This window comes from Montipora foliosa, chromosome 2, assembly GCF_036669935.1.
Source record: "Montipora foliosa isolate CH-2021 chromosome 2, ASM3666993v2, whole genome shotgun sequence".
Lineage (NCBI taxonomy): Eukaryota > Metazoa > Cnidaria > Anthozoa > Scleractinia > Acroporidae > Montipora > Montipora foliosa.
In genome coordinates, this window is record NC_090870.1 from 53553434 (window position 1) to 53578903 (window position 25470).

Consider the following 25470-nt stretch of genomic DNA (forward strand, 5'->3'; position numbering starts at 1 on the left):
AGTTTTTTAGTATTGCTCAGTAAGCAGGAAGGGTTCACAGGCCTGTTGGAAGCGTGCTTGAGTTTCAACAAAATGAGCCCCTAAATCAGTGAAAAATTGTGACGCAGATGAATAATAAAGTAGCTGCTATTTCCAAAATGATGGAATTACCTGGTGATAAATAACGTCGTACGCGTCTTGGAGAGTAAATTTTGACTTTGCATAAACAAGAGTTGGGCGATTGTGATCTTTGTTTTGACTTCGCTCATTTCATTGTCAAACTTTATAACACTTGACAGAAAAAGAAACTTACAAAAACCCGGTATCTTGCCATCATTTGACACAGATACTTCACTGTTTGGCGAGTAAACATGCCGCGGTAACTTAATCACGGCGCCCGCTGAATTCCGGCCATCACTTTCGATTTCGCGATTTATTTGAACGTAGCAAAAATCTCCCAAAATGTTTGTCGCTGATCGTAACTTTTTATATTCTATATTCACAGTTCAAAATTAATGTTGTTTTCATGTCGTAAATATTTTATTCTCGATCGACCGTCCCGGAAACTTCCTTCTGCTCTTTCTAAAAACTGTGTATCAATAGTTATTTGCTTTTGCATCAATATTTGTTTTGCATAAAGCAAGCTGACAAAATCTGTACCTTGCTGAGTTCGCATTTGTTAGCGTTAATAGTATTTTCAGTCAGATGCTTCTGTTTTACGAGGGGTTTCTTTTTTGGTCTCCCATCCTGACACTAACCCCGCCGGACAGGGATAACTTCAGTGAACTTTAGTATAACAAAGCTGTCAGATGCTCAGAGGGCACACTTGTGGTGAAAAGGAGTTGTGAGGGAACTTGAAATTATCAACATGTCAGCCCAGAAGCCAGTGTTTCTCGCTTCTCTTTTATTTGTTATTCTTCGGAGACTGGGATGCTGTATTTCAATACCACACAATTCAGTGCCTTCTGATTTTCTGTAACACGTACCACAGGCAACCCAGTGTATGCTTCACGGAAGCATCTCGTTATTATTAATTTGCCACAGGAAAAAGAAATTACGATACAAATATGTACTGTCAAAAAAGAGAAGATAGAGAGAAAAATAATTGAACTGCATTGATCAGTGGCGAGGAGGCCTAAAAGAAACTACTCATCTTATATAAATAAGCCTCCCCAAATAAAACATCTGGCTTTCGTTGACATGCAAGTGCGGGCCGAACGGAGAATACAATTGTTACGAACATTTAGTTATTTAACATGTTGAAGTATAAAGTAATAAACGAAAATTTACATATTAAAAACAGTTTGAACTTACAAGTTGGTAATGGAGAATACAATAGTTACAAACACTTAGTTATTTAATTAAGGTGTTATAGACAATGTTGAAATTTGTTTAATGCAACGTTCATCGTCTCTCTTCAAACAACGCATATTATAAAATGTCACTGCCACTTCTATGGAAACAGAGGAGTAAATGTGACATGTAATACTATTCTCAAGAAAGTGTCATCAGAGCTATTGAATGCGGTGTTCCATTTGTTTAACAGTGTTTCCCGTTTTGTCACTAATTAAGCTCAGAACATGATTGCGGATGGAAAGACATCTGAGATTGCGAGTTATTTCAGAGTTAGATTCACTGAGTTGCATGCTTTCTTGATCTAGTTTTCTCTTTGTCATCGAACTGTAATTACATGAGCAAATATTTGGTGTCCGCTGCCGTCCTGACACACTAAAGCCCTGTGCACTATAAAGTTTTCCAGGCATTGACGAGATAACCGTCTGATGACGTGGCGTGTAACTGATTTTGCATTTTTTTGTCACATCTATGTCTTTTAATTGGTTCATAGTTGTGTAACATCAGATGAAAAAGTTGGATCAACTCGGTTGCCCATCAGTTTGGTTGGGATACAGCGGAAGCTATATCTCGACCAAAGCCAGTCCCACGGCCATCCACAAGATGTTCAGATGTGCTGAGCCTGCAATATTTTAGTTTATTATATAAACACCAATGAAATACCAATTAGTGAGCTAACGCGCGATCATGTGTGATTTCTTCACACATGAAGATAACATGTTATCTTCACAAGTGAAAAGGTCACTGTTGCTATGGTTACATATAAAAATCTCGTCTTTCGTGGAATGATTTGGTATTTCATTGGTGTTTATATAATAAATAGAATATTACATGGCTGCTTGGAGACACGAAATTTCTCTTCTCGTGTTGAAAAATATTTCACTCGTTTGCTGCGCTCACTCGTGAAATATTTCAACACTTGAAGAGAAATTTCGTATTTCCGCGTGGCCATGTAATATCCTCTTTATGTACTAAAACAGTGGATAGCGTTGAACGCGCTCTCTGATTGGCTTCTAAAACTCTGAATATCCTTTGCTATTCACCTAGGGCACGTAGTTCCCGATGCTGTGGTCTGTCTTCTGTTGAGTATCACGGTTGGGAGGGTAAAAAAAAGGGGCTACAGTAATTGGCGCAAGCTGTTGTGGCGCTTTGCCAGCTTGACTGGCAAAGTCTATAAATCAAATTTAAATCTGAAAAAAACCTCCGAGCAACTCGCGCGTGATTTGTGTCCGAAAATATTGTAATAGTTGCAGGAATAAACAGTTAAAATCATCTTTTTGTGCTTTATTATCTCACTGTTTTAGTATATAATAAAACAACTATTCACCACAGTGTCGGTGGCTAGTGGTGGATAACCACCACCGTAGCCACCTCCACATCGTTGAATAGTTGTTACATGTAATTGTTAAATGGCATAGCGTGTTAACAATGCAACTACACATGGTAGTGTTAATTAGCCCCACCCTTTTATTTGGTTATTTATGATTTATGATTTTTAGGGACTACAAACTTACTTGCATAATCAAATAATTATGCTGACGATACTACTCTACAAGTTAAATTATGTAAAATTAAAATTTGATCTTTCTCAGGAGGTTGTCAACCAGTTTTCCAGTTAGACACAAGATAGTGCTTTATATATGGGGACAACGTCGTTCCCAGGGCTTTTCACTGCCGAGAGTAGGCCGCCCGTCCTACTCTCAGCGGTGAAAATCCTTGGGAACGAGGTTCGGGGCTCGACATTGGAAAACCAAAGCATTTATAAAAGCAAGGTGCCCTTTCCACGATTAGATTTCTGATTTGCATTACAATGTAATCTAACGTGGATGCGAGGCAATTTCGGGCTATGTTGTAGTTTTAACCTGGAATTGCCTCGCATCCAAGTTAGATTACATTGTAATGCAAATGAGAAAAACTAACAGTAAAATGGGCTATTGCCCGAAGCGGAAAATACCATAATACTCTTTTTGTCCACACAAATTTTGAATAAGCATTGTTTCCTGTTTCTCTTGAGACTTACAACGGTCCCAAGAGAAAAAAAACCAATGCTTATTTAAAATTTGGGTGGACAAAAACAGAGTTTTTATGATAAAAACTAACAATAAAAAGTTACGACGTTTCGACCTTCCGGAGGTCATTTTCAAGTGCGAGTTAAAATGTACGAGTAATTTGCATAAATATGTTTGTCACAGTTAAAAACAGTTTAAAAAATACCATGATCACTAAAAAGCAGTAAAATATGTACCACAAATGATAAAATACTTGTAAAATTAACAAAGGGGCCGGCCGGGGGAGATGAAGTAATTAGAAGAATAAACAACAATAAGATTTTATAAACTGATCTAAACAAATAATTTTGCACGGATGAAATCAGATTGTTTGCAAAATTATTTGCTTAAATCAGTTTATAAAAGCTTATTGTTGTTTATTCTTCTAATTACTTTGTCCCCCCTTTGTTAAATTTACAAACTGTATTTGGCACCTCACGTATTGTTGAAAATTAATTTCGAGGTTCAATTAGAGGACTCTTTTCAGTCCACATACTGATGTGTGCTAGCCATGACAGTGATATAGTGATTTGCTCCAGGTACTAGGCAGGGGTGGATCCAGGATTTTTCTTAGGAGGGGGAGCACCACTAAGGAATGCTGTGGCTGGTTGGTGACATGTTTTTTTTGCAGGATACAAGTTCTACCAAAAAGCCTCAGGTCCTCTCAGGAAGGGGGAGGGGTGGGGGGGGGGGGTGGTGCACACCCCCTACGCCTGCCTCCTAGATCTGCCTCTGCTAGGGTGGTGCAAAATCGATCACCCAAGAGTAGAAAAAAATCTATAATGGTGTATTACATTTTACATAGGATGACACCTGACTACTTTAAATTAAATTTTGCTTTTCGCAATAATGTACATTCCTACCGTGGAATACTGAAAACAAATTAGTGCTTCCACAACCCCGTACTGATTATTAAAAAAAGCTTTTTGTAGAGTGGACTTGTGGAATAGTTTACCCCTAGAACTATGCCAAGCAGCTTTTATTGTCTTAAATTTTATTCTTTTGAACTGTAGGTAGGGAGACAGATTGTTTGTTCATTACCTAATTTAGCTGATGAAATACCGTGTATAAATAATGTTATCTATCTATCTAAACCAACAACAAACAACCAACACTCAAGAAGACAAAAGATGATAATCAATATTTTATTGAAAGTACTCCGGTAAAATTAAAAACATGTGTTCATCTATATTTTGCAAGAAACCAGAGGAATACAAATTCAATGATATCAATCAACAGTCTGTCAACTTCCTTCAGCCATAAAGGATAGTAAATCGCCAAACCATATTTGCTCAAATTCACTTGCTAATGGTGATGTTTTGAATTGCTTGAAACCCTGCAGATAATAGTAAGTGAAAAATGTTAGCAGAAGTTAATTCAGTTTTTCATATGCAACTGATTTACATGAGAAAATTTAAAAGATGAAAATTAATTGTTTTTTTGTTACACAGCTGAGAACAAAAGAACACTATCCAAGCAAAATCCTTACTGGATTGACAGCTCGTCTTGTTTTCCGTGGTAAACCTACCAGTGAGAAGGCAAGCTTTTTACAAGGCACGTCGTGGCAAGTTCAGATCCTATAGGCTTTATTCAAATGAAAGGCTGCCTACAGTAGCTGATGCCACTGAAACCACAATAAAAAGTCCTAAAATATCTCAATTACAGGTCAGATTATCTTTTTTCATGAATAAATCTCAACAAAAATTCTAGCAAATGTTTCTGATGCTATTATTCCTGCAGTCAAATTAAGCACCAAAATTCATATGTTTCGCTGGTTATCAGCCGCTATTGTAAACCCTGTGTGTGGGAAGATTGCGCCACTTTCTTAGATGGACTATTACTATAAGTGAACATTAAATTTTAGTCTGTCCAGTCAAACAAAGTAATGACCTCAGGAATTGCTAGATTTTTATCATTCATCAATCCCTTCTCACCAGCCCGAATAACAGAATTATGAAGTATCTGAAAGAATAAACGAAAAAAATACCCACTTTCATTCCAAAAATGTTATTTATAAGCAAATTAATCATTACAAGCAATATATTTCATGGGTACTAAGACCATAGCAAAAAGAGAAACTAGCTGTCAATTTTAGACAAATTTTCCATTTTCCATTCTCAGTATTACAAATATGATTAACTACAAAAATTAACACCTCTAAAATGCCATTAAATACTACAGGAGCTATTCCAAAGATCAACACTCTCATGCAGCACATAGCCACCTCATGTGCAGTAATAGTAAAGTACTGTTGTTGTTCTGAAAATGTAAAAGCAATGTTGTTACCTCTAAAACTTTGTCAATCAAATTTACACAGCCACATTGTGCATGGGTAGCAATCTTGTTCTGTACCTTGGCAAGATAAACATATTTTTCTATAACTTCAGAAAAAAAAAAGAGGACTAGAAGGAAAAAACTTCATGGTGAAATGAAATGACAGTTTAGCAGAGCATACCTCCCTCAAAAATGCCTTGCACTTAGCTTTTACAAATGAAGAGGATGCCTCTACAGCCTTTTCTGCATAGAACCTACATGAAATAATATACAAACCACTTTAATAAAATATAAGAGCTGATTAACAATAAATTCCTTTATAACATATTAAACAATCAACCACATTTATGTTAACTACATTTTTCATTAGACTAGTACTTAAACCCATTGACCCCTGGGAGTGACAATAATAATAATAATGACTAATAATTAGTGATATTTACCAGGAAGCTCTATTCACCCGAAAGTGGTTTTCAGGGAGGTCCTGCATCTTATTGAATTGGAATTTAGAAGTGTTGGCTTTTACTCCGTCTAAAGTCAGGTGAAATGTTGGTTTTTATTCTGTTTTTGTTAATTTCCGTCTAATTTCAGGCGATTTTACTCATCAGCGGGGGGCGGGTTCAGGAGTCAATGGGTTAACAGACTGTATTCATAAATAGTGGCCAAGAAATTAGTCTTTTGTCTTCATGCTACTCATCCTCACTAGCCTCGTTAGCAAGGACAAGGTTCAAAAGAATCTTTGCTCCAAAGTGAGGCTAGCCAGGATGATTAGCACAAAGACAAAAGAACAATTTCGTGGCCCCCATTTTTGAACATGGTCTATTATCTTATCAACAAACTAGATAACTTACAATGTAATTTTATCTGAGCAAAAAATATATATATTTATAACAAAATGACTAAGTGGAATTCATCTGTACTTTTAATTTATTCTCGTCACAAGAACCCACATTATTTAGTTTAATTTATAAAGCGTGAGCACACCGAACTTGAACTGAATCCAGCGATAATGCTTCAGGATCTCCTTATATATATCGCCTCATTTTTTGGGTTGGGTGTTCAGTTTCGTCTGATTCTTCCCCAAAGACCTCTTTTTCATCCAGAGTACTGGAAAATGGACGAGGCTTGAAAGGGTTTTCAACTTTGTGCATGCTTGTAACCTACACCTGCACAAAGTACTTAATCAGGTTGCGTCAGCAACATAAAAACGTGACCTAAAATAACAAAAACCAGAGTAAATTTCGTGAGAAGTGTTGACCAATATCTCGAAATCTGTAGCTCAGTGATCTACCCAATTTTTTTTTAAACAATTGAGATCCATTTTTTCACATTCTTCAAGAAATTTTCTCCTCCTTTTTCACAAACGCCAATAATATCGAACTTTTAAATATTTAAAACTTGAAACTCTAAATTTTTCCTTACCAGCATAAACGACCGGACAAACTGTCCCATTTTTGACCGGACATTTGTCCTTTGACCGGCCGTTATTTGCAGCCCTGGGTTAATGAATTCATACAGGATTGTGAGCAAGCTTGACGTTTTTGGGAAAAAAGAAAACAACAAAAAGTTGTAGAAATTTTTTTTAGCCGGGTGTTTGAAAACTCAATAAAACGGTTTTCGCTGTAGTTATTATGGCAGACAAGCTGCGCTCACGTTGACATTGGCGACGATTATAGTGACGGACAATAAGATGATCGTGAAAATATTGAAGATCCGTTACCAGGATTCATGCTAAGAAAGAAGTAAAATCGTTCTCTGGTAAAAAGTTTTGAAAAAACTATGAGCTTTCGACAGACTGAACTGCTGTCTTCAACGGATAAAAATGTGTGAAGCCTAAAAGCGAAAGAAATTTAAATATAACTGAAAATTCGCATTCTTTCTACTACATGCCTTTATCCTTTAATTTATGCGAATTTTCAGTTATATTTAAATTTCTTTCGCTTTTAGGCTTCACACATTTTTATCCGTTGAAGGCAGCAGTTCAGTCTGTCGAAAGCTCATAGTTTTTTCAAAACTTTTTACCAGAGAACGATTTTACTTCTTTCTTAATAAGATGATCATCGTCATTCTTCTCCTCGAGAATCTCTGTGAATAAAGCAATGACCAGTCAGGATGTTCTTTTCTCGACGACATTATATGTTTCATATCTTTATTTACAAGATATCTAAACTATGGTGTTTCCGCATGATAGTTCATTACACCGCCCGTTTGAAGAAAGGCGTTTCCTACTTATTGTGCATTCGGCAATCTAGATATTGATATCGATTGTCGTCTCCTAACTGGTTCGCATTGAAAATTTAAAGATTGTAGAAAGAAAATTTAATTAAGAGATCAAGCAACAATTTTATTACCTACAGTAGCTTTTGACCTTCTGGAAGTTTTCGAAATCGCGAAAAGAAATCTGGACGTTTGCCTAAGCAAAATGTTTGCAGCCCGGGGAGGGGACTCGCATACTGACTCGCATATTAAAGGGCCGGGAATGCTCGTCGTCTCGCTAGCTTAAGGGTGTAAATTTCGGATTTTGTCTTACTTAGGGTGTTCATGGCAAAACGCCTTCTTATGTAGCCCATATGTAAAAAAGCCTGGGCCACGCCCAGATTGGTCTCCCTCAGGAGTTTAATTCATAAAATTCGATAAGCCTATGCATATGCAAAGTCCCCCCTCTCCGGGGTTTGCAGTCTTTAAATTTAAAATGCAAACAAATTAAGAGATCAGACAACTTTTACTTCCCAACGTTTTAGCTTCTTAGGCCCGGTTCAGACGCCGTACTTTACATGATCCGAATCGAATTCATTGAATTAAGTTCAAGTGAAGTACGGCGTTTAAAAATGGTATTTCCCGTTATTGTAATAATTTCGTGATACCTCCAAGTCGTTCGGAATGGAAAGTGTTTATCAAAATTGCGGGAATAAAATTGGCATGAAGGGTGTGGTTGTTTGGGAAGAAAATTAAATATTTCGTTAGGATCTCACGTCACCTACACAACCTTAAAATTATAGTTAATTCACGTCCTTGTCAGGACGAGGAGGAGGACGGCAAAGAAATATACTAAAATGCAAAACGCATCAGGGCGTGCAGAGCCTTTGTTTTTGTTTATTAACTCTATTGTTTTGCGGCGTTTTCGTAGCCGTCGTCGTCGTCGTCGTGTTCTTATCGTAAGGTCCCTACTATGGAGCTTTCGTAAGCACGACGGCTACCAGAGCGTCATAAAACGACGGGCTTAAATGCTGGAACAAAAACAAAGGCTGTGCACGCCCCGAACGTGCATTTCACATTTTGATACATTTCTTTGCAGGTCTCGTACATGAAATGACCAAATTTATCGTGTAGAGGACGTCGGTACCTGACAATAAATTTTCAAGTTTTGTCTTTACTATCGTAGAGGGCATTACTCGTTAATTTTGGTAATTTCTGCCGGCAAAATTACTTAAAATCATTAGCAACAGTGAAGAATTTGTTCTGTGGCTGTTTTTCAAACAAAGGCGTCTTGTTTCGAAGCGGTGACCCATGAATTTATTTAAGAACTGAGACAAATGAGCGAAGATATGAAGACACTAAAAAAAGCACATAACACTGAAAAAACGCTTTTGTGCAGTGGGCGAATGAAAGAAAGCAGGAAAAAATTGCAAACCCTTGCCTCGAGGGACGAGCGAGAACAAGAAATGATTTCAGGAATCGTTGACAAGCCAAGAAGTGCTTTGAGTCGGATTTTTCCACAAAATTCGCTCACATTTGCGTGTTTTATTGGGTCTAAAAATCACCCGCGTTCGCCTCGCGGGTTTAACGTCGATAAAACACCCATGCAATTCAACATGCTTGCTTATTTAAAAAGTAACTATGATTAAAGGAGTCTCTCTTATTCCATAGGCTAACAACTTGTTTAACAAGGTCATATAGTTTACAGTGAAAGGCCTTTAAAAAGTCTAAGAAAACACCACACGTGTACAAATTGTTGTCGAAAGCTTTCCCCCAGCGTATAATGCGTTTTCACTCACGTGACCAGCAGCCACGTTGGATTCCTGGAAAAAAGAAAGAAAGTCTTTGCATAAAAATCGAGTTCACTTCCCAGAGGATTAGTTTGGTACACCATCATTGCCGCCATTTCTTTGTTTTGGAACACCAACATGACTGCCGTGACGTCACGTAAAAACGCTCTATTAGCCATTTCACTAATAGCTTGGGCTGTCGCGTAACCAATCCATGTTTCAGTAGAACAACAGTGAGTGACACGCATTCAGATTATATGAAAGAAAATCTCATCTCACAAACATTCAGGAAGTTATCCGCTTCAACTGCTTAATCACGTGACCCACTAACATACAGTTGTTGATGAGATCATTGAAATCCAGCATTCTTGGCCCCTAATTGAAAAAACTGTGAATGAAATCAAATCACATAAAATTGAAGTAGATCGAATCAAACGTTGTTTCTTTTATGACGAGAGGGGAAAACGGGAGAATGTATTCGGGGATAAACTCAACCCACATATGGCATTGATATAATTCCGCAAATCCAGGCCGGGTCACATTCATCATTAAATTGATGAAAGGCGAATGAACTGCTCCGTCAACCGCAACAACAAAAGGTGTCTAAGACCCAATGCCTCGCTCCTCGATATTAGGGTACACCAAAAAAAAGTGAGACACTTTGTGACACATATACAGACAAGCTCAGTGCTAACCCTCTTTGGCAGAAAAGCAACTCTCTGTTTAGGCAGAGAATAACTGCAGGGTTAGGCAAGAAAAAAGTCCTTGAGTTGACCTTTGCGTTTGGAGTCCATTTGAGAACTCCCGCGGCATGCTCTCTTGATTGAGGAAACCAGAAATCAGAAACGGAACAGGCAAAACCGAAAACCGCGTTGGATACCAGACCCGAAAATCCAGTTGTATTTTGGCTGAAAACCGAAAACCATATGCTAAAAAAAGGGAAAACCCGAAACCGTAAGAGTCACAAAAACCGAAAAACCGACGTTTTTTGTTGCAAAAACCGAAAAACCGGCCTAAAAAGTGAAAAGTGGCCAAAACCGAAAATCCCAACGCCCCCATCAATACGTAACATTGGCTTGAGGGGTGTAATAAATTTGTTTCTTGTGTGATCGAACTATATACTGTCCTCCACATTCTTTCCTTACACATCGAGAAAGTAAGTAAATGATGTATCTTGAATTGTTTCTGAAGGGAGATTTTAGTTTTTGAATCCGCTTAGATTCAAAATTGAGGGTGTGACAAAGCAAATGACGATTAAGAATGCATTCAATCAGTTTTGGCCATAACAAACCTTTAATGTCTACTCGCTTTAAAGTCTTACATAAAGCTGAGCAAGACCAGAGCCTCGTATAATGTATGCGTTCTCATTACAACTTTGAACCTCGCCGAACGAAACCATTACTTGAATTGTTTGGAGTAATGGAACAGTTATCTCACCTCGATCCGTTCTCTTGAGAACTTTTCAGCTTTCCGCTCCAGTTCCACTCTTTTTGCATACTAGGCATAAATGATTTGTGTTATGAAAGTTAAAATGGATAACCACATTAAATCATCAAATTTTGCAGAGTCATTTCTTGTTGTCGAGGACCTCACGTCGATTAGCACCCATTTTGGTAAGTTGCTCACTGTTACTCAGTTCTTAATAACACGAACAAGTAATAATTTATGTGTGATAAACCAGTTCTGATGAATTTTGCGTTACTTTTTGTTGTTTTCTCTTTACTCAGTTTGGATCAAGTTAGTGACTATGTCAGAATTCCTGATATGTGTATTTTATAAAGTGATCATGATCACCATCACTGATGATCAGTTGCGAATGATGCACCTAAATGATCCACCAGTATTATTTATCCCTTTAATTTTTTGTTCAGCCGGATTCATTATTCCTGCTCAAAACGTTTTGAATAGGAACATTGCAAGGTATTTGGTAATATTAGCTTGCTGGGTGTAATAAGTTATTTGTCTGCCGTTGCAAGGTAATAGGTAACAATTAGTTTGAGGGGTCACGGTGCTAAATTATTTGTTTCTTGCGTGATCGAACTATGTACTGCCCTCCATTCTTTCCTTGCACATCGAGAAAGTAAGTAAATGATGTATATTGAATTATTCCTGAATAGAGAGGGTTTTAGTTTTTGAATCCGCTTAGATTCAAAATTGAGGGTGTCACAAAGCAAATGACGATTAAGAATTCATTCAATCAGTTTTAGCCATAACAAACTCTTTATGTCTACTCGCTTTAAAGTCTAATAAGACTTTAAGTTAAAGCTAAGTAAGACCAGAGCCTGATATAATGTATGCGTTCTCATTACAACTTTGAACCTCGCCGAACGAAACCATGTATTTTATGAGTTGTTCCGAGCAATCATGAACAGTCATCTCACCTCGATCCGTTCTCTTGAGAACTTTTCAGCTTTCTGCTCCAGTTCCACTCTTTTTGCATGCTACTAGGCGTAAATGATTTGTGTAATGAAAGTTAAACGTTTTCCTACAAGATTCGATAATGCATGGATAACCACATTAAATCATCAAATTTTGCAGAGTCATTTCTTGTTGTCGAGGACCTCGCGTCGATTAGCATCCATTTTGGTAAGTTGCTCACTGTTACTCGTTTCTTAATAACACAAACAAGTAATTTATGTGTGATAAACCAGTTCTGATGACTTTTGCGTTACTTTTTGTTGATTTCTCTTTCCCCAGTTTGGATCAAGTTAGTGACTATGTCATAATTCCCTTCATGTTTATTTTCTGAAGTGACCACTGTCACTCATGATCAGTTGCAAATGATGCATCTAAATGATCCACCAGTATTGACAGTATTATTTATCCCTTAACTTTTTTTCAGCCGGATTCAGTATTCCTGCTCAGAAGGTTTTGAAGAGGAACATTGCAAGGTATTTAGTAATATTGGCTTGCCGGGTGTAATAAGTTATTTGTCTGCCGTTGCAAGGTAATAAGTAACATTAGCTTGAGGGGTGTAATAAATTATTTGTTTGTTTCTTGTGTGATCGAACTGTACATACTTCACTCCATTCTTTCCTTAACCATAGAGAAAGTAAGTAAATGATATATATTGAATTGTTCCTGAAGGAAGAAGGTTTTAACTTTTGAATCCGCTTAGGTTCAAAATTGAGGAAGTCACAAAGCAAATGACCATGAATGCATTCAATCAGTTTTAGCCATAACAAACCCTTAATGTCTACTCGGTTTAAAGCCCGGTCAGGGGTACTCCCATATAATGGGCTATATAGAAGGTAAATATTTTAAGAAAGAGCCGGTACAGCGTAGATTTGATTTTAGTGGTGTACTATATTTCGGCTGGCGAAACTAGCCTTCTTCAAGTACAATGAGAGTTTACATTGGATTGCTTTTCTGTACATATATATAGTAAGTGGATGTTGACGTAATACTGGAAAAATGTGATAAAATATGGTAGTTACAGCAAATTTAAGTTCAAGTACTAAGACTAACGGAAAAATAACGGAAAAGACTGTAAATAATAAACTGAAATCTTATACGTTTCTTGGTGGATATTAAGACCGTTGGGATCAATTGTCCTGCCTTTTGAAATTAAAAAAAAAAGCTTCCCTGGCCTTACCTGCCTTACGGATAGAGTCTCTGTTGGAAAATATTGTTTCGATAGCAATTACGGTTGCATGTCCTTAGAGATGTTGTGGCTCAAGTAAATTATGGGCTGGGTCACCCAGCATTTAAACCATTTTTTTGAAAAAAAAAAAAAAAAAAAAAAAACAAGTAGTTTGCACCCGATTTTTCTCAGACTTGGCAGAAAGGTGCATTAGGAGCAGCCCTCTCAGCATGTATTACTAATTTACCGGAAAGTAATATGATAGGATATGATACCTTCAGCAACGGTTACTTTATGCGCCAAATTCGTTGGTTGTGTTCTGAAGCAAATTCCCACCACTAAACAAACAAAAAGTCGGAAAGCAACAGTGGCTATGAATAGATGAGATACCATTTATTACTTTTACGCTTGGAATCCCAGCCAAAATTTATCCCTGTCCGAGGTGGATTCGATCGAGTTTTGGTTTGCAATAACAACGCCATTCTCTTAAGCTTTTTAGCACAAATAGTTGCACTCGTGGTTCCAACCGTGGTGAAGAAAATCAACATTATAAGCTTGCCTTTAGTTGAAAAACATTGCAAATTACACAAGGAAAGCGGTGGGAATTTCGGAAACTCGCAACTGCGTGTGGAGTCGCTTGTCCGCCATCTTCACACGCGAGTGTGTGGTTCATGAAAGAAAGCCGCTGTTGTCATGGCTCAGAGTAAGCCAATGGGAATTCAGTAAACGTTTATGTGGCGAGGGCGCAAAGTTCCAATATGAAGGACAGAAAGCAGACTTCAAGAACTCGAAAGAGGTAATTTGAAGGCTTAAACATTATCAAATCCCAACCAGCTCATTTTAAGATTGAAGACGGGAAACTTGGTATGATTATGATGGAATTTTTCCCTTTTTTGGTTTTTCTTACGTTAATTTTATACGTTTAGTTGACCGACAGATGAACTTCGAAGTAATAAAACTAAGATTAACTTATCAGCTTCCCTTCTCTTTGCTTCGATAAAAAGGCTTAAGAAATGACGACATCTGTAATTCTACCCTAAAATCGTATCATATAACAAGAATAAATTAACATTTTTGCGCCAAAGTCGAAAAATAGCGCGGTATACGCACAACGATATCTTCAGAAACTCTTCACGAAATACTTCGCGATCGTTAACAACATTTGCAGTTAAACAGATTATAGCGCCAGTGCAGTCGTGTGGATCAGTCATGTCGGTTGTATTTAATTGTGGATTTGCAAGAGTTGCTGTAAAAGAGAGCTGGCATAAAGTTGGAAGCAGTTCGATTGAAACTGACCCTGGTAAGAGATGGAGGAACTACCTTGGAATCTTCGAAGAGGACAGCCGAGACATCTTTGCCGTCGAACGCTAGACTTATATCAAAAAGTCTAAAGCAGCTTACAGCTCTTTCCGGAATATGAATTCCAAAAGCCGATCACAGTACATAAACACATTTTCGGCTGCAAACTGGAAAGTTCTTCCAATGTCACAGAAAAAGCAGCATACATAGTCAAATTGTAAATCGTAAATGATTTGAACCCAGGAGTCATATCATTAAGTAAAGTACGATCGTCCGGGTGAGTGTAGTCCTGAGAAGGACTGTTTGAGATGTCATTTCAAACAGTCCTTCTCAGGACTACACTCACCCGGACGATCGTACTTTACTTAATGATACATTGTCAAATTGTGGGGGTTGCCAAGTTCATTATTTCGCCCTCCATACTCTCTTTCCTAATGGAGATACTGTTAGGCCTCGAAAAATTGTGCAAGATATAGTTGGTAAAAGTGGTTTGAAGGTACAAAGTAAACTTTAACCAAACCAAACAGCCATAAAATCTGCTGTCAAACACATTTACTCCAAACTGAATGGCCCATTTGAACGAATTTTTAACGTAAGCTTTGCTGAAGCACAAACGAAAGTAAGGGAACTTAACCTTCAGAAAAAAAAAAAAAAAAGACGCAATGGAAAAAAAAACATGAACGTCGAGAGAAAGCTCTCCAAGAAAAAAATTAAATTCAGGATCAGTTGGCTGAGAGAGGCTGTGATGTGATGCTGGAAACAAGGCAGTCGTTCACCCAGAGGTTGAGACAAAGGCAATCTCTCCACTTTGAATCATCCACAGAGGCATCACTGAGGGCTCAGAAACGTAAGAACCAGGAAAAGCTTAGAGAAAGAAAACCCGAGCGCCATTCAGCATCACCAGCTTCAGTCCACTTTGAGAGGGAAAACCTCCTACAAGAAGTACAAAATATGGAAGATGGTGAAAAGGTGAGTGTATTTGTTCAAATAACAGTATCTTACTTTCCCTAGGCAAAAGCATCAGATTCAAGGGCACACCTATGGGAGGCCTGGGTTGAGAGGGTTGCAGCCAACCCCACCCTTTTCCCTGCATACACACATTTATGTGCATGCATACACATACCCTATCCCTGTGAGAAGTTCAAAGATGCTTTATTTCTACAACCTACACTATAATAATTTTCTCATGAAAAATACCTTGAGGGCCCTCAAAAGCTAATAACTTTAGAAGTTCTTATTCACAACCCCCTCCCCAATTTCACCTGAGCATACCACATGGCATGGTTTTAAAACTTCTATTATTATATTGTTGGGCCTCAAAGCTACACAGGAAGGATTATATTTATAAGTTTTTTTTTTCCATAGATCAATTTTTCAGACCTGGCAAGGCGACATGGTCTCGGAGATATTAAAAAAAACTGGGATTGTCAAAGAGTACCTGATAGAACAGGGGGTGAACCTGCAGCGCTATCAGCAGTTCCACAAAAGGCCAGCAAAGCCAAGACGAAGGCTAAATAAAATGCTTGGAGGGAAGATCACTGTTCCAACACCTAGAACAAACACAGAAATCAAAGAAACACTCAAGGTAAACACAAAGATCATTCAATAAGATATGTATAAAAAGTCAATACCATTACCAAAATTGAAGATTTAAAAAAAAAAAAATTAAATTCAGGGATTGAATTATTAAACTATAGTATACAGTCATGTACTAAGAGAAGCCCCTCTCCCCAGAGAATTAAGTTTCTACCAAATATAAGTTATTTATGTTTAAATTTAATTTGTTTTCTCGTTTATTTTAGGTCAAACGTGAGACAGTTTGGTGAGTTGTTGGTGCCCAAGCAGTACAGGAAACTAATCCTAAACAGTGATGGCACTTTAAAGGAAGTATTTTTCACAGTTTCTGGAAGGAAAATACAATTTGGAAGTGGTGAGCAACTGGGAGGCAACAATAGCTGTAGTGGCTGTAGCGGAGAATCACGCAGATATCGCGACCTTACATACTGCTTAAGGTCCCCACATCTATCCCTAGCAGATTGCATTAAAATAGTTCGGGCTGGACCAGCTGGGAGAAAGAAAATAAATGTAGGAATCAGGCCCTTCCAAAACATGACTGTGGCAGAGCTGAGAGCAGAATGCTTAGCAAGAGGATTGAATGATGAAGGATTAAAGAAAGATCTGCAGCAGAACCTTAAGGAACAGCTGAAGGGACTGTACAGAGAGTACCTGCATTGCTGATCAATGAGCAGGATAAGAGCATGGAAGATATCAACTTAGGTACAGAATCTTTAACAAATAATATTTTTTTTGTTACCTGCATTTAATTTATATGTAATAATGAATTAAAAGGGTTAACATAAGTAACAATTTGATGTTACTGTGGTACACAGCCATGCATTCATTTACAATTAATAAAGCCATACATATTAACTTAATAAGAAATTCCCCTCATGCTTAAGAGCATGAAATTGAATCACTAAAAATACAAATGCTATAAATACTCGTCTGAATTGAAGATAGCCAATCTCTTATTTCTTTTTATTATTGCTGTGTTTTTAGGCATGTATGAAGTCCTGCCTACAGAGCCATTGCACGACATCAAAGAACACATTTCTGATGTTGTCACTGAAATAGTTGCTCACCTTCCTGATGAAGAGAAGGCATTATGTGTAAAAGCAGTCGAATTAGTGGCAGGAACAAAAGACCAACTTCGTGGCTCAGACTACCGAATTTTATCTTCTTGTGCTGAAAGTATCTCTCACTCGTTCGCTTCGCTCAGCACTCTAAGATAAAAGTCGTATCCCCGCACGGCCATGTAATATCCTCTATTTATCATATTGTTCTTGCAGCTGATCTCGCACAGTTATGAAACATGCGTTTAGCCAGATTTAGATTTAAGAAAAGCATTTAGAGTACCCAAGAAATTATGTTTCGTATGAAATATAAGGTTAATTTACAATGTGCATGTACAGTTTAACAGAATGATGTGATACATTTAAATAAATTCAAAAATTTGTGAATCACCAGGGCCATCCAATACTGCCATTTCCCACTGAAAGAATGACACTAACCTGTGGCTACTCTAGTCCTAATTCCCAAGCCCCATTTAAAAGTTAGAGACATCTCTCATTGGTCTTAGTCTTCACAAATAAGGTAGCCATGTAAGGAAATCAGGTACTTACATTGAGCATGGTCAGGTTATAAAATCTGTTGATGTTGATTGTCCACTTGTAAATGGGTGTATTGTTTTGACTATTTAATGCGCAGGATTTGTGAGTGATAATCTGGATACCTTGACAGAAATATCCAGGATTCTTTATGCAACACCAGAGGAGCACTGCCCAAGAAGCATCCTGAGACTTCACAATCAGACCTTTCTCCATGCCATTGCATGTGAAGAAGTCATTGGGAAGCCTCAGATTCTCTCAGAGAAAGAGTTTTATGGGCGATACCTACACTCTTTGGTTGTACATGCTCTTATCCAACATCGTATTATCTGCTGCAGGTCAACCAATACTGAAAAACAAGACCGTAACTTCAATACACTTTCAAGCATCTGTACATCAACATCAAGTAGAAGACCTGGGGCGCGTTTCTCGAAAGTCCCGAAACTTTACTTTTTTTTTTTTCGGGTGTCAGAATTTCCTTTTTATATCAAGAACGGAGAGGATTTAACTCGTGAAACTTCACAGTTATTTTTCTTTTTGTGACCTTGAAATCATGTTAAAAGATCGGCTTTCCACAACAAGCGGTTGACAGTTTCACAAATGGCTTTTCGGGCCCGAAAAGTTTTCGTGACTTTTGAGAAACAGGCCCCTGGAGAGATAATAACCCCTGGCATCATAAGGATGCAAGCGGAGGTGAAGGCAGAGGAGAATAACCAAAAAGACACATTAAAAGAGCAACAGTTTAGACTTGGAAAGTTAGCGCACTGCTTGCCTCCCGCACAGAACACCATAATCCCACATAGAGTGATCCTGAAGTATCCACATGCGTACCAAGCACACCTGGAAAAAGTTGCAGACTTCCTCCTCTGTGGTGAAGGAACTTGGTGGAGGCATGTTCTGACTGGCGTTGAATTTTTCTATGTCAGTAGACCAGTTGAAGCTCAACCAGGAGCTGACACTCTCCTACCTTTACACCATTCTCGCAATCACACACTGAAGTCAGAAGTCATATACTTGCAAGACAAGTGTGTGGCATTAGCAGGGGTTAAAATACCCCATCATACTAACCAAATCATTCACACTGGCTTCTTACAAGAAGATGCTGATGATGTTGACAATGATAATGAGGGCAAAAATGATCATGATGATTGTAATGAAATTGAAAGCAGAAGCGAAGATTATGCAGAAGAAGATAGTCATGATGAAGAAGAGGAAACTTTAGTTGCTGTTGAACAAGTGGGGGAATGCCTTTTGGACCAGGATGATCAGAAGTTGGAAGAGCAGTTAAAAGAGGAAGCTATGAAAGAGGATAGCACCGAGGACAGGACAGCACAGCTTAAAGAGCCGCCAACAGCAGTAGCCCATGAGACCAACCACTGTGGTGATGGACAAAATTTGTCCACATCTTCCTTGTCCTCTGCTTTGGCTAAGAATGTAGCAAAAATCATAGGTGAGACAAAAGATGTAAGGAAACTTGATAAGTACAGAAAGAAGGTCCGAAAGAGCCCCAATATTAAGGTTCTTCAGGAAGACTACAAAACACATTTAGCTCATGTGCAGACACAAGTCCTTGGAAAGCACTCGCAAGTAGCAAAGATTTTCAAAGAATGGGAAAAACAGTTCACATCAACAAACGATTGCTTAGAGCCAACTCTGGATGACATTGAAAAGGATGAGAAAGGCTACAACTTGTACAAGATGCTACGACTTTGTAGGCAACTGCTTAAACACTGGAACATAACTGTACACTTATGAGCCGATATGGCGAGGACCACGCTGAGTATTTGTTTTTATCACAGGAATACATGTTCGTGTATGGAAAAAAAAATTAAATGAAATCAACAATGAACCAATAAAATAATTTCAATTTCTTGCAAGTCCCTGAGACATCATTGTAAGCTCTGTCACTTTCATTTTATACACCTTTGTATTTTTTGTGTTCAGTTTTATATGCTTGGTCCAAATTATTTCCTTTTTTTAAAATCATCAACTTACATTAAAAACAAGGGTAAATAGCGATATTTCTTGTTTACAAACATTAGCGTCACATTTCTTTTGATATTCAAATTTGCCAACCAGGGAACAAAAGAAGTCATTGTTTCAGCAGCCAGTTAGGTTCTGGTTGGCATATTAATAACAATGGGTGACGTCACGAGAAACATCGCTATATGATAAAAACTAAGGATAAAATTGAACCACAACACATTAACTTTCATGTTCACACGTTGTAAATAGTTTTAGTTAGTTATAATAGTCACGAGTCTCTAATAATTAGAGACTCGTGACCATTATAACTAACTAAAACTATTTACAACGTGTGAACATTTATTACCTTAATGCAAGCTTTTACATTGATACGGAAGTCCAATGTAAAGCTATTAAGCGATTGTAAAGTTTCACCAATTTTAAATCCTTATGTAAGATATTAGCTGTCTTGTTTAAAAATCTTCCCCTTTTCAAATGATTGTCCCTCAAACATTTTAAATATGTAACCCCTTTGTAGACAACTGAACTGGCTATAATACTTCAAAAAATGCAGCTACAGAATACAGGGCCACTTTTGAAGGCCTCTGTCTCTCAAGTGGCTCGTCGGCTCGTCAGTCACGCTCAGTGATGAAAGAATGAGAAAGGGATATATGAGAGTGGCTCGCCGGCTCGGCAGTGACCTTAGTGCCTTAAGAACGAGGTAGATATATAACAGAGTGGCTCGGTGGCTCGGCGGCTTGGTAGTGGTTTTAGTGCCTAAAGAAAGAGGTAGATATATAAGAGAGTGGCTCGGCGGCTCGCCGGCTCGGCAGTGGTTTTAGTACCTTAAGAACGAGGTAGATATATAAGAGAGTGCGCTCGGCGGCTCGCCGGCTCGGCATTGACCTTAGTGCTTTAAGAACGTGGTAGATATATTAGAGAGTGTCTCGGCGGCTCGCCGGCTCGGCAGTGGTTTTAGTGCCTTAAGAACGAGGTAGATGTATAAGAGTGTGGCTCGGTGGCTCGCCGGCTCGGCAGTGGTTTTAGTGCCTTAAGAACGAGGTACATATATAAGAGAGTGGCTCGGCGGCTCGCCGGCTCGGCAGTTGAATGGCTCGACGGCTCATAAAAAGTGCACTTAACGAAACCGTAAAATGAAAGCTAAGAGTGCTTCGACCTAATCACTGAAACAAGCGCTTAGGCTTAATCAATAAACGAGTGCTATATCCTTCAGACGATCTCATAAAAAATGTTGTTAACCAAACCGTAAATTGAAAGCTAAAATTTTAAAAGAGTGCTTCGACCTAATCACTGAAACAAGCGCTTAGGCTTAATCAGTAAACGAGTGCTATATTCTTTAGACGATCTCATAAAAAGTGTAGTTAACCAAACCGTAAATTAAAAGCTAAAATTTTAAAACAGTGCTTCGACCTAATCACTGAAACAAGCGCTTAGGCTTAATCAGTAAACGAGTCTTATATTCTTCAGACGATCTCATAAAAAGTGTAGTTACCAAACCGTAAATTGAAAGCTAAAATTTTAAAAGAGTGGTTCGACGTAATCACTGAAACGAGATGCTTCCTTGAAGCATACACTGGGTTGCCTGTGGTACGTGTTACAGAAAATCAGAAGGCACTGAATTGTGTGGTATTGAACTACAGCATTCCAGTCTCTGAAGAATAACAAATCAAAGAGAAGCGAGAAACATTGGCTTCTGGGCTGACATGTTGATAATTTTCAAGTTCCCTTACAACTTCTTTTCACCACAAGTTTAAGCGTGCCCTCTGAGCACGTGACAGCTTTGTAATACTAAAGATCTCTGTCCGGCGGGGTTAGTACCTTGATGGGAGACCAAAACAATATACCCCTCATAAAACAGAAGCATCGGACCGAAAATACTATTAACGCTAACAAATGCGAACTCAGAAAGGTACAGATTTTGTTAGCTTGCTTTATGCAAATCAAATATTGATGCAAAAGTAAATAACTATTGATACACAGTTTTTAGGAAGAGCAGAAGGAAGTTTCCGGGACGGTCGATCGAGAATAAAATATTTACGACATGAAAACAACATTAATTTTGAACCGTGAATATAGAATATAAAAGTTACGATCAGCGACAAACATTTTGGGAGATTTTTGCTACGTTCAACTAAATCGCAAAATCGAAAGTGACATGGCCGGAATTCAGCGGGAGTCGTGATTAAGTTACCGCGGCATGTTTACTCACCAAACAGTGAAGCATCTGTGTCAAATGATGGCAAGATACCGGGTTTTTGTAAGTTTCTTTTTCGGTCAAGTGTTATAAAGTTTGACAATGAAATGAGCGAAGTCAAAACAAAGATCACAATCGCCCAACTCTTAATTAAGGTTGACCATTTGTTTATGCAAAGTCAAAATTTAGTCTCCAAGACACGTACGACGTTATTTATCACCAGGTAATTCCATCATTTTGGAAATAGCAGCTACTTTATCATTCATCGGCGTCACAATTTTTCACTGGTTTGGGGCTCATTTTGTTGAAACTCAAGGAAGCTTCCAACAGGCCTGTGAACCCTTCCTGCTTACAGAGCAATACTAAAAAAATTGTCCCACATCACATTTGAACCTTAAGCTCGAAAATTCAATACACAACATGATATTATAATTCACAAAGGCAGAAAATACCACAGAATCCTTGTTTCTTGAAACAAACAACATATTTGCTCTTAGAGGCGAAAACCTCTTCCTATTTCATTGCGTGCGTGAAGACAAGAAACTCAATCGTGTCAAATATGCGCAATATTACAACAAACAAAATTTCAGGATCAAACCGTTTACATGAAGAACCTCTTCCTTGAATAATAAAGCACAAAATAAACGACAAGCTTTCTTTCAAATAATTCTCGGCTGTCACATTTCCAATTATGTTTTTACTGAAGACTGTGCAGAGTTGATCACAGATCCACGTAAGGTGTTCGATTCGTTCTCTGTCTTCGTTGAACCCATAAGTTACCAGACAATTTTCCATTTGGTTTCAGTGTTCTACATAACAGTACACTTGGTAAAATATTACTGAATATTTGAAATGCAGCTCACTTTGATTTCGGCTCGACGGGCGACAGATTGTTGTCGAAGTCCATTACTCGTCGCTTTTAAGATTCCACCACCTGTCTTGTTCAGTATCCAATTGACTTTCCATTATTGAGCTTCATAAGGGTATATTTTGTTCAAAGATCCACTAAAACGCCATTCGCATTACATGACTTTCGACGTCATTGCCAGTTAAGTTTATCATGTTACTGTGTCCACCAGAAAAATCTACGCATTACCACTACCCTCTCTATCCTAATAAAATACAAGAAGAAGGCTCTATGCACAAAGATACCACTTAGCAGGGGAGTGACAGGCAAGACTTTTATCGACACGGAAAAAGAAAAGAAAAAACACCGATCAAATGCTACCCACTTTCCGACTGGGATTGCCATACGGCAACCTAGTAACAAGCGCTTAGGCTTAATCAGTAAACGAGCGCTATATTCTTCAAACGATATCGTAAAAAGTGTATTTAACCGAACCGTAAAATGAGAGCGAAGAGTGCTTAGGCCGTAAGTGACTAGCCATCGAGCCTCATACACTCATTCTTCTTGAATGGCGAGCCGTCGAGCCGTTCTATCTAAAATGTAACCGTAAGTGGCCCTGTATTCTGTAGTTATGCCTATTTGTAGCAAAAATATGTTAAATAAAAGGTATGCTCAAGACTTACGCTTACCATGCTTCTGAAGTCCTCCCAAAATACATTACGAACGTTCGCAAAAATAGTAAAATGCACCTCCACTTTGGCCCAGGTACATTTTTAACCTCGTAAAGAAGCAAACTGTATTTTCAGAGACCAATACATCCCCAGGTGATCTGGTGACGTAATTTGGAGGACTGGGAGGAAACGTTTTAATGCCGTATCCCACAACCGCGCGCGGCCTTAGGCTTTGTTTCCAAACTCCCTGCAGTATTTCCATCACCAAACCTCAACAGATCATTCCGTGTCTACCACATTTCCTGTTAATGAATGAACATTCAGGAGGAAACCACGGAGATCTATCCTCACCTCTGCCATGTTGAATTCGAAAATAAGGCCGCGCGTGGTTGTGGGATATGGCGTTAACATTTTTCTCCCCAGCCCTCCGAATTACGTCACTAGGGCCCGGTTGTTCAAAAGCCGATTAACGCTAACCCCAGATTAAAAATTAACTAAGGAGTTTGTTTCTCTACTCCCAAGTACTGTTCAACGCTGATATTAGGCAAAACTTTACATTAGAAGAAGTCAATCTTGAAAAACGAAAACATAAGCAAAAGAAACTTTCGCCAAAAAGTTATTTGTAACAAAAGTTTATGCTAATCCTGGATTAAGTTAATCGGCTTTCGAACAACCGGACCCAGATCACCTGGCCTGAACGTCGCTTTTACATGCCAACTCGCTCTGAAAAATGTCATGGCAACCGCACATTCACGCTCCCTTTGCGCATGCTTCTCAATGAGTGTTGAATCTGTAGATCCCAGATTTCCTCCATCGGAACGTAATGTTAACAACGGCACTGGAAACTAATATGTTAACCATATTTGGACATAGTTGCCCGTTATGGACAGACGTGGGATAGAGATAGCTAGAGGGCGCGAAATGCAAAACATTCCCGCGTATTTCAAATGAAAACTATCATGACCGAATACGAAGAAAATAATCAGTGAAAGGTTCCAGCAATTCTGCTTTTTTACAAAAAAGATCAACTCTTCTACTTGAAAAGAGCAGAAAAATTAACTTTCTGCAGGAGCCCATCACCCTGCTTTCTGCACTTATTTTTCATAGAACAACATGCAAAATATTTACCTCTTTTGTTAATGCTAGTCGATCAGGTGAAAAGTTAAAAAAAGGTACCTTTTTAGAGAAAAAAGGCGGGTATTTTAAGCTTTCGAGTGAAGATATTTTGACGTCAATATTGTCCACTTTTCATGCATTTCTCACTTTACCAAACAAGACTTTAAAGCGCGGAAAAGGTACCTTTTTTGCGGTTTAGAAGCCAACCTATCAAAAGAGCAAAAAAGGTACCTTTTTTCGCGCTTACAAGCAATCTCATCAAAAGCGAGAAAAAGGAACCTTTAAAAATAAATGACTCTTCAATTAAAATCCCACTAATTGACAGATGTCAACCGCTGGCGCCTCCAACGAACGATACACGGACGTTTTTAGGGGACTCTAGGTCCCGTTTGTACAATCAAATTTCGCAGTCCCGAATCAAATTAAACCGAGCAAAACCCATCCTGGACTCCCCTAGAAACATCTGTATGGGAGGCTATTCGTCAGTGTCCCAGGCTATTTCACAGAAATGGCTTGGACGCACAATATTACAATTATCACGTCTTGCATTATTAGCATATTGTCCGACCTACGTACGTACGTACCTACAAGCCGAAGTAAAGCCATTAACCGGAAATGCCGCAATCCCTTTGAGACCCCCTTACTTACACTGCAGTGAGCCTGAAAAGCTCTTATTTCCCCTTCTTAGGCCTTTTTACGTTAATTATGCTAGCATTTTTTGGAGCATTTTAATGGAATCTCCCGAAAAATGTATTATCATTTTTTTTTTTCAGAGAAAATGAAAATGAAAACTTTTAAAGAGAAAATGAACACTTAAAGTCGAAACACTTAAAGTCGATATTTAAAAAAGAAAAAAAAAAATTCAAATGCCACCTTAATACAACCGTTTATAATAAGGGATTATCGGTTGTTGTATTAAAATCATTAACTTGTATATGTTGCAGTGTATTTTTTATTTCAGTTAATT

The 25470-nt window shown here is 38.3% G+C and overlaps 3 protein-coding genes across 3 annotated transcripts in view; 2 read left to right on the forward strand and 1 right to left on the reverse strand.

Moving 5' to 3' along the window:
- Nucleotides 1-4506: 4506 nt before the first annotated feature.
- Nucleotides 4507-11145, reverse strand: LOC137991809 (uncharacterized). Its single transcript, XM_068836848.1, has 5 exons — nt 11078-11145; nt 5836-5908; nt 5667-5732; nt 5271-5342; nt 4507-4716 (listed from the first exon to the last, which is right to left on the reverse strand). Exons 1-5 carry the CDS (start codon nt 11143-11145, stop codon nt 4624-4626), a joined length of 372 nt encoding a protein of 123 aa, XP_068692949.1. The 3' UTR covers nt 4507-4623.
- LOC137993558 (tetratricopeptide repeat protein 28-like) overlaps nt 10716-25470 on the forward strand; it is a 115949-nt gene continuing 101194 nt past the window's right edge. Inside the window, exons 1-3 of the mRNA XM_068839486.1 lie at nt 10716-10796; nt 11206-11253; nt 12483-12531. The gene's annotated coding sequence lies outside the window, so the exon portion shown is untranslated. The remainder of the gene's footprint in view (nt 10797-11205; nt 11254-12482; nt 12532-25470) is intronic.
- Nucleotides 18201-19444, forward strand: LOC137991810 (uncharacterized). Its single transcript, XM_068836849.1, has one exon. The coding sequence runs from the start codon at nt 18290-18292 to the stop codon at nt 19442-19444; it is 1155 nt and encodes a 384-aa protein (XP_068692950.1). The 5' UTR covers nt 18201-18289.

Bases quoted from the DNA above. Each gene is read 5' to 3' on its own strand.
- LOC137991809 (XM_068836848.1), bottom strand. From the start codon at position 11,145: ATGCCTAGTATGCAAAAAGAGTGGAACTGGAGCGGAAAGCTGAAAAGT. The intron at 5,733-5,835 runs GTATGCTCTGCT...TATCTTGCCAAG, and splicing joins GCAAGGCATTTTTGAGGGAG to GTACAGAACAAGATTGCTAC. The intron at 5,343-5,666 runs GTAACAACATTG...TTATTCTTTCAG, and splicing joins TGATTGACAAAGTTTTAGAG to ATACTTCATAATTCTGTTAT.
- LOC137991810 (XM_068836849.1), top strand. From the start codon at position 18,290: ATGGCTTTTCGGGCCCGAAAAGTTTTCGTGACTTTTGAGAAACAGGCC.